This window comes from Mustela nigripes, chromosome 16 (genome assembly GCF_022355385.1).
Source record: "Mustela nigripes isolate SB6536 chromosome 16, MUSNIG.SB6536, whole genome shotgun sequence".
Lineage (NCBI taxonomy): Eukaryota > Metazoa > Chordata > Mammalia > Carnivora > Mustelidae > Mustela > Mustela nigripes.
Genome location: NC_081572.1, coordinates 57,340,924 through 57,349,424, shown reverse-complemented (window position 1 = coordinate 57,349,424; position 8,501 = coordinate 57,340,924). Strand labels below are relative to the sequence as shown.

General features: G+C 58.9%; 2 protein-coding genes across 4 annotated transcripts; one reads left to right on the top strand and one right to left on the bottom strand.

The window, feature by feature from the left end:
* Positions 1-275: 275 nt before the first annotated feature.
* On the top strand, positions 276-2,718 carry RANGRF (RAN guanine nucleotide release factor). 2 transcript variants are annotated; one of them, XM_059378863.1, is made up of 5 exons: positions 276-1,060; positions 1,151-1,267; positions 1,489-1,624; positions 1,740-1,825; positions 2,050-2,718. In XM_059378863.1, the coding sequence occupies exons 1-5, from the start codon at positions 960-962 to the stop codon at positions 2,171-2,173; spliced, it is 564 nt and encodes a 187-aa protein (XP_059234846.1). In that variant the 5' UTR covers positions 276-959; the 3' UTR covers positions 2,174-2,718. The 2 variants fall into 2 exon arrangements, with proteins under 2 accessions (XP_059234846.1, XP_059234845.1); XM_059378862.1 differs by having other exon boundaries at positions 278-1,060; positions 1,489-1,645; positions 2,050-2,307.
* Positions 2,292-5,940, bottom strand: SLC25A35 (solute carrier family 25 member 35). Of its 2 annotated transcripts, XM_059378860.1 has the most exons (5): positions 4,984-5,939; positions 4,052-4,117; positions 3,581-3,733; positions 3,087-3,221; positions 2,292-2,907 (listed from the first exon to the last, which is right to left on the bottom strand). In XM_059378860.1, exons 1-5 carry the CDS (start codon positions 5,356-5,358, stop codon positions 2,734-2,736), a joined length of 903 nt encoding a protein of 300 aa, XP_059234843.1. In that variant the 5' UTR covers positions 5,359-5,939; the 3' UTR covers positions 2,292-2,733. The 2 variants fall into 2 exon arrangements, with proteins under 2 accessions (XP_059234843.1, XP_059234844.1); XM_059378861.1 differs by lacking the exon at positions 3,581-3,733 and having other exon boundaries at positions 4,984-5,940.
* Between the last annotated feature and the right edge of the window lie 2,561 nt (positions 5,941-8,501).

Genomic DNA, 8,501 nt, shown 5'->3' with positions numbered 1-8,501 from the left:
GGGATCCTGCCCTAATCGCCCTTGTACCCCCGGCTTTGGTATGGAGCCGAAAATTAGGTGCCCCCTGGCCCCAGTGTCCTGAAATTACTAGGGTCCGTAAGTAGAGTCAGCACTTGGAACCCCGTGGGTGGGGTTTATTCAACTGTTCAACAATACATAAAGGGTCTGTTATGTCCCGAACACGGCCGGGTGCCAGGGATCAAACATGAATGGAAATATGAGTGGGGAGGATGTAACCGAGCTGAAACTTGAAGAAATTCTAAAATTCTATGAAAGAGCAACAACAGAGGGTTTAATCGTTTAATCCGTGTTTTCCTCCAGGTGCGTGTGGGGGCGGCCCCCCTCGCCACCCCCAGCCCCCGCTGCGTTCTCAAGGCAAGATTTGAGGAGGATTAAAAACCTAATCCCCGGGTTGGGTCTGGCCTGAAGGAAGGCGAGAGGCCTGAATCCTAACCCGGCCCCACACCTGGCCCCAGTGTTCCCCGAACTCCCTGCATCCGGGAATTAGCGGTCTGGTTTGCAGCTGGCTGCCATCAAGACGCCCCAAGGGGGAGCTGCGAGACCCTCAAAGGATTCTCCCCGGACTCGGGAGAGCCCACCTGGACCCCACCTCGCGCGAGCAAGGGCCCCCAAGGAGGGTCTCAGGCGATAGTCTGAGAAGATACGACCCCTTTAAAGAGAAAAGACTGGGGGGCGCGACCCAGCGAGCACGACGGCGTCACAAACCCCACGCGTGAGCTCTGAGCTCCCTGCCGACCCCCAAGTCCCGCCCCGCGCCCCCGGGAGAGCCAGGCTTCCGGGCCCCGCCCCGCTGTGCCCCGCCCCCACGGCGCAGGCGCCGATTGGCCAGCGCGGCTGCAGGGCGGGGCCCATCCTTAAAGGGGCGGGAGCTAAGGGGGACCCGAGGCGGCGGCGGTGATGCCGCGTGGCCACGCGTGGGTTGCTTCTACATCTCTCTAATGCCCGCCCCTGGTCCCAAACCCATGGAGCCCGCGCGAGACTACCCGCTGTTCGGGGGCGCCTTCTCCGCCGCTCTCCCTCCCGGGGCCCTTGACGTAAGGTGAGAAGGCGTGGGCGCCGCTGGCCCGCCGGGTGGGATGCGGGCAGAGGCGGGCGGGGCTCAGCCGGGGTACGCCTCGCCTCCCTCCAGCGACCTCCGACCGGTCCCGGACAACCAGGAAGTTTTCTGCCACCGCGTGACGGACCAGAGCCTGATCGTGGAACTTCTGGAGCTGCAGGCCCACGTGCAGGGAGAGGAGGCTGCGCGGTGAGGGAGGCGGCGGCCCGCGCGGCGGGCCAATGGGAGGGCCGGAGCCGAGGAGGTGGGCGGGGCCTGCGACTGCACGGTTAATCAGGGCAATGAGAACTCCAAGGGCATCACCTTATCACCGGAAGTGAGCGGAGCTCAAGGGACTCAAAGATGCTGGAGGGAGAGGGGAGTTGGGGGGTGTGAGACGGCCCTCCCTGACCCTCATCCCCGTACTCTAGGTACCACTTTGAGGACGTGGGCGGGGTGCAGGGGGCTAGGTCTGTGCAGGTGGACAGTGTGCAGCCCCTCCTTTTGGAGAACCTGGCTCTGAGGAGCTGCTGTCAAGAAGCCTGGGTCCTGTCTGGCAAGCAGCAGGTAGCTAAAGAAAACCACCAGGTGAGGGCAGGGGAGTGTGAGATTCCCAGACGGGTGAAGGGAGTGGCCCTGGGCAGGGATAGTCAGGTAAGCATCTCCACTCTGATCGCTTTAGGTAGCAAAGGATGTGACAGTGCACCAGGCTTTGCTGCGGCTGCCCCAGTACCAGACTGATCTCCTGCTCACCTTCAATGATCCCCCGTAAGGAGGACAGGAAGGATGCGTGGCTCATGACTGGGTCCCCAGGAGGATATGCTGGGAGGGGCAGAGCCGGGAGACTGGCTGGTGGGGTCCTCCAAGTAAGAGGGAGAGGGCCAGAGGTTTGGGGTCACAGATACCCAGGTCCTCAGGGGCACAGGAAGTGGGAACTTCCCTACCCGCGGCCTGGATGATGTTCTCTCTCCCTCTGTTCCCCCACCCCCAAGCCCTGACCATAGGTTATCTCTTGGTCCTGAAAATCTGTCACTTCCGCCCTGGAGCCTGGGTGACTTCGAACAGCTGGTGACCGGTCTGACCCTTCACGACCCCAACATCTTTGGTCCCCAGTAAAGATGCTGAAACACTGCGTGAAGTTGCTCTAGTACACGGGGACCTCATTCTTCAAGGGAAGCAAGGGGTTGGACACATACCCCTAATTCCTTCCCTGTGCATAAACATGAGACACCTGTCTGCAGAAATAAACTGGCTTTATAATCAAGATAAGATCTCAGTGCCTTTGCATCTAACAAGACACCTAGGTCCCCTCAGTTCCCTTTGGTCTTGTAGTGGGGAGTTAAAGAAGTTTGTGCATAGGATCAGAATGGACCCAAGGCTGTCCAAACAAAAGGAGGGAAAACTTTGGAGTGACGGGTTCAGCCCTGAGGAAGGGGGGGAGGGGTGTGACATGTCCAGGAGGAAAGGGAGGGAAGGTTTAAAGGGACACCAAAGGAAAGGAGGGAGACTGTCCCTTGTAGTGATTCAACCCTGAGAAAATCAGATGGGGAGTGGAGTTGGCTGTTCCCCTTGGAGGGACGAAGGGTCACCTGGTCAGAAGTTGGCCAGGACACAGGACTAGAGGCAGAAGTGTCCAAGGAGTGCTGATTTGGTGGTGTGTGCAAGAGTGCCTGGTGTCATTTGGTGTACGTGTTGTAGAGGGTGCGTAACTGGTCCCAGAAGAAGAGGGAAAGGACAGTGTGGGGGCCAAGGCGGAAGTAGGAGGCACCTATACCCTTGTACATGCCAAAGAAGCCCTCTGTCCGAGCAGTCTGTAGAAGGGCATCCAGTATCCCCCGGTACATCAGGCCCTGAGAGCAGGTTGAGGGGGGGGAGAGCACAGGGAAGGCGTTTGTCAGAGCCCACCAGGGGCCTCCTCTCAGCGGGCTGCATTCTAGGCTGTCCCCTCCTGCACCCACCATTCGCTTTCACCCACCACCTGCCCTGGCCTGCCCAACTGGCCGGCCGGCCCTCCAGAACATTCCCTTACCTTGCCCTGGGCATCAGTGGGCTGGTTGTAGAGCCTCGTGCTGACCACATCAAAGGGTGTCATGGCCAGGACCACGGCGATGCCACTCACCATGGCAGCCACCAGAGCCACCTTCCAGCTCTGGGGTGGAAATATCTAAGGGTGAAGGGGGGAGAGGTGTGTCAGCTCATCCCTGGACCCCTCGGAAAGGACAGGCCCTGCCCTGGGGAGAGTAGAAAGCGGGTAACTCAGGGAGTTTCCATGCGGCTGGTTAGAAGACTGTGAAGGAGGAAGGGCAGGATGCTGGAGGACTCAGATCCACCATCTGGGAGGGGATGGTGGGGAGGACAAGAGGACGGTGGGGAGGGTGTAAAGTCAGTGACCCCCAAGGCTTCCTGCCATTCCTTGACATTGACCATGAGCACGGTCCCCTCTGGGGTCCCCTTCAGCATGTCCACCCCTTGCCCGAAGTCCAAGGGAGGCCCCGCCCTCTTCCCCCCCCCCCAGGGTAGTACCTCCCACTGAGTGATGAGGTCCTTGGTGGAGGAAAAGGTGCACAGCTGGGTGGAGGAACCGATGATAACTCGGGGCAGGCCGCCCAGGGCCCCGCGCCACAACCCCACCAGCCCATGTTTCTGGCCAATCTCGCTTAGCGCCTGAAACATGCCCTGGTAGGGGGAAGACCATGGGGGCAGGCTTCAGTCCCCCCAGCATCAGGGGCCGCCACCTCACACTGCCAACGATGGGTCCTCCACAGGCACCCGGAGTCGGGACAACCGGTTCCATGTGGACTTAGAATCGGAATGGGTATACTACCCGCCATTGTTCCCTTTCTCCCTGCTCCAGAAGAGGGGCAGGGTGTGTGTGGGGGGATGGTGGGGCTGGGTTGGGAGTTGTAGGGTGCAGGCAGGGAGCTGGGGAGGGGAGGCAGTGCGGAGGATGGGAAAGAATGGGCAGGGACTCCAGCAGGGTTGGAGAACCCTCACCCGATGCTTATACTGGTGACCCACGGCAATTTCTGAGGCCGCCTGTGCCTGTAGATGTGTCTTCACCTGGGAACAAAAGAATATCACAGCCTGTGGCCCATGGGCTAGCCTCCCACCTCAAAGACCCAAAGGCTTGACCCCATAATACTTCCGCTAGGGTGTTCAGCATGGAATATCCTTTTAATCTGATAATTATTGTTGTTCCCATTAACACACTGGTCATGAGACTCTGTGTCCCTTGGCTCCAGTCCCAGGGGATGGATCTCCTAGCACTGCGAGACACCCCCTACCCCCTCTCCATCCTCCTTCCCTTGGGGGTTGGGTGGGGGATGGAGAGGTTAGAGAATGGCAACATTTCCTAAGATTGTTCTCGTTTAGGCAACTCTTGGGTGTCTGGCCTCTCACAACGGCTCCTATTCCCAGACTGGATCTCCAGCCACACCCGTGGACCAGGCTCCGCCATCTGACCCTCAGGCATGTTGCAAAGGGTATCTGTCAGCCAAACCCCGGGGAGGCATGTGGAGGCTGACTCTGGGGGTCACTGTCCCTGAATGTCCCACACAGGGAGTGAGACCACACTGCAGGTCTTACAGTACTGCCTGCCTCCCAGTTTCTTCCAGGAGGAGCACTAAACAGGACCTCCTCCTAGCAACAAGTAACTGTGTGACTTTAAGCTAGTCACTTCCCATCTCTGGCCCTCAGGCTATTGACCCTTCACCTATTCCAGAAGACTCAAAGGAGGAGACTGTGGGATTCTAATTTTGTGGTGCCCAGACTTTCCCTGAACCCTACATCGCTGATGTACATGACTCGAATTCCTCATCCACCCCAACACAAACCCGCTCCCAATCTCAGGATCGGGTCCTGAAGGCCCAGGCCCCGCCCTACACCATGGTCTGCTGGAAGGCCCCAGGCAAGACCCTTCCTCTCACCATGTAGATGGGGCTCCCCAAGTAGGCTCCCATGACCCCAGCCAGGGCCCCAGCTGCGGCGCTGCGGGGACGGCTGAGGGCTCCTTCCGCCGTGTGCAGGTAGCCCCCAGCCTCAGCCAGCCCGTAGGTGCCCAAGCGGATGCCATTCATCAGGAACTGGTATAAGAGAGCAGGGGCCAGTCCCTTCTGCAGCGCAGCCGGGCCATCCACCTTGCCGATGGTGATGAAGGCATGGAAGACGTTTCGGTAGTGCCGCTGGTAGGTGCCGGGGGCCCGCAGTTCCCCCTGCAACTGCATCCTGGTCTTTACCACTTCCAGGGGGTTGGTGAACAAGCAGGCCCCGCAGGCCGCCAGGCCACTCATCAAAAAGTCCATGGTGGGGTAGCAGTAACAGGAAGTGGCCCAGGAGTAAGAAAGTGAAAAACAAGCTTCAGAAACGGGGGGTGGGGTGGGAGGGTGGGGTGTAAGCAGAACTCAGAGGCAGGACTCCGTGTCAGCAGTCCTCACCGCTGCAGGAGATAGCCATTGAGAAGGTCAGGGTCAGAGGTCAAGAGGTCAAGGGTAGCTAGAATTTGGAGTGGGGAGCTGGCAGAGAGAGGAGGAAAAGGAGTTTAGGAGAGTCTGGTGAGGTTATGACGGGGCTCCGTGGGTCACGGGACCTGAGGTCAAGGAAGGGCAAGAAGCCAGGAGGATGGCAGGTGGATGCCGGGGATGCTCGGCTCCGGGAGGGCCCTGGAGCAGGAGAGGGCAGCAGGGATTCGGGAGGTGGGAGCCGGGAGGAAGGAAAAAGGAAAGCAGCAGGTTACGGAGGAAGACGATCCGGGAGAAGATCGGCGGCGTCTGTATCGGGAAGGAAGTCGGAACTCCGGCCCAGGAGCAGCGTCCCCAGGCAGCTGCCCAGCGAACCGGCAGCAGCTAGCTCGGCCCCGCGCAGCCTGCGGAGGCCGGACCGCCACACTCCAGCCACCCGAGGGCGGCGCCCAATGGGAAGCCGAGGCAGCCGGGGCCCGCAGCGCCAGCCAATCAGCGCCGAGCCGGCTCCTCGGCCAATGGGAGGTGCTCTCGGCGACCCGGCCCCCGGACTCCGCGGGGCGGGGGCGGTTGGGATTAACCCTCCGCGCGCGGCGCCGCAGATTCGGGGCTCCCGAGCGGCGCCCCGGGAGCGGAGCACGTATCTCTCGCCGGGAGGGGAGCTTGGGCGCGGGGCTGCAGGGCGGGCGTGGAGGCCGAGCGCGGAGGCAGCCGCTCCCTACGGGGTCGGGGAGGGAGCTGGGTTGGCGCGGCTCCGGGGCGGGCGGAGGGCGCCCCTCCCTTCACCTCCAGCGCGGGTTCGCAGCGGACGGGGACTGCGAAACGGCAGATCCGCTCCCCCGCGGGCTCTGGCGCCAGGAGAGCCCGGGAGCTGGGGTTCCGCTCGCAGGTGCGGAGGGGACACACCTGCTGGACCGGACGGATCTCCCGAGGCTGAGGGCGGGATTCGTAGGTCCCAGCGCCGGGGTGTGGCTGGCTGCGGGCCCCGAAGGACGACGTGGGAGTTTAGCCGCGGCCCCGAGCTCTTGATCCTCGCGGCAATCCAGAGAAGAGCGGGCGGGGAGAGGCAGGGGGGTGGATCCCGGGGCTTAGCTTTACACGGTCAGCTAGCGGTGGGAGAGCGCCTGGGTCTTTGCTCATCAGTCTGCTAACGGTTAATTACGGGAGACCTGAGAAAAGAGACTGGGGAAGCTAGCAACCTCAGGAAGGGGTTGAAGGAGAAAGAAGGTTTGGAGAAAGAAAGCAGGATGGGGGATGTCAGCTGGGGCGGGTGCGGGGAGGTGGGGAGGAGGAGACAGGCTCCCTGCCTGCGTGTGAGGCAGTCTCCAGATTTAGACTCACAGCGGCTTTGGAGCTCCAGTGTGTAACTCGCTTACCAGCAGGATGACCTTAGAGAAGTTACTTAACATTTCAGGGCTTCCTTTGGCAATGGGAATGCTAATTATCTATTGCACTTACCTGAGTGAAAAGTGTTGGACTCCTACCAAGTGTCCAGTTATCAGGGTTCCAGAAAAGTCGAGAGCTGCCGACCCCTGTGCCCTCCTGGATCCTGTTCTCACTGCTGGGAATGCCCTTCCCCCTTCTTTTGGTGATTCCCAAGTCATTCCTCACCTAGAGCTTTATCTCTCCTGACCCTTGAAGCTTTCTAAAGTTTTCCATGTTCCTTTGCTCCTCAAGCAGTAAATTAGCAATTGTTTACTCTCTGGCTCCTTTCACTACCCTGGGAGTTCTTGGCTGCCCCACCGGGAGTGTGTCTGAGCCATCTCTCTGTCGCCCTCCTCCACCTCCCTCTCATTGAGCCTTAGGGAGGCAGGAGGGCTGGAGGGTGAAGTAGAGCAGACAGTGGGTTTTTCCCCCAGGGTTCTCAAGACGGGCTCTGAAAGAGTACCCTGAAAATTTCCAGTGGATGCTCCCAGATTTCTCCACCTGGCGGATGGGATGAGAATTAATCAGTACTTTAATCATTTTAATCCTAGAATTTACATCAATTCTCAAAGTGGGGTCCCTGGAGCAGCACCAGCAGCACCCGGGGTGGGAGGAGGGAATGCAAATTGTCTAGTCCTGCCCCAGACTTCCTTCATCAGAAGGTAAACAGGAGGTGAAAGATAGACTGAACAAACCCTCCAGGTTATTATGGTGTGTGCGTAGGCTTTGGAACCATTGGAAGAGCACAAATTGGGGGGAGAGGGGGAAGCAGACTTCCCACTGAGCTGGGAGCCCTACTCAAGGCTCCATCCCAGGACCCTGGGATCTTGAATAGAAATCAAAGGTCAGCCACTTAACGGATGGAGTTACCTAGGTGCCCCTGGCTTAAGCCGTTTATCTTTAATATCTAGATGCCCTAGAAATAGACTACTTTAAAAACATGATTTTTTAAAAAAGATTTTATTTATTTATTTGACAGACTGAGAAGCAGTCAGAGAGAGAGGAGGAAGCAGGCTCCCTGCTGAGCAGAGAGCCTGATGAGGATATGGGGCTGGATCCCAGGACGCTGGGATCATGACCTGAGCCGAAGGCAGAGTCACTGAGCCACCCAGGCGCCCCTAAAAACATGATTTTAAAGATTTATTTATTTGGGGGAGGGGTTAAGCTGAGATCATGACCGGAGCCAAAACCAAAAGTCAGACTTGTAGCCGACTCAGGCCACCCAGGCTCCTACCCTGTTCTTTGAAAGGAGGTGACTATGCTCGGCCCACACTTAGGAGTGGAGAGTTAGACTCTGCCCCCTTGAGGGAGAAGTATCTGCACAACTTACTCGGAATTCTTTTTCTTTTTTCTTTTTTTTTCTTTTTTATTTTTTTAAAGATTTTATTTATTTATCAGAGAGAGAGGGAGAGAGCGAGCACAGGCAGACAGAATGGCAGACAGAGGCAGAGGGAGAAGCAGGCTCCCCGCTGAGCAAGGAGCCCGATGTGGGACTCGATCCCAGGACGCCGGGACCATGACCTGAGCCAAAGGCAGCTGCTCAACCAACTGAGCCACCCAGG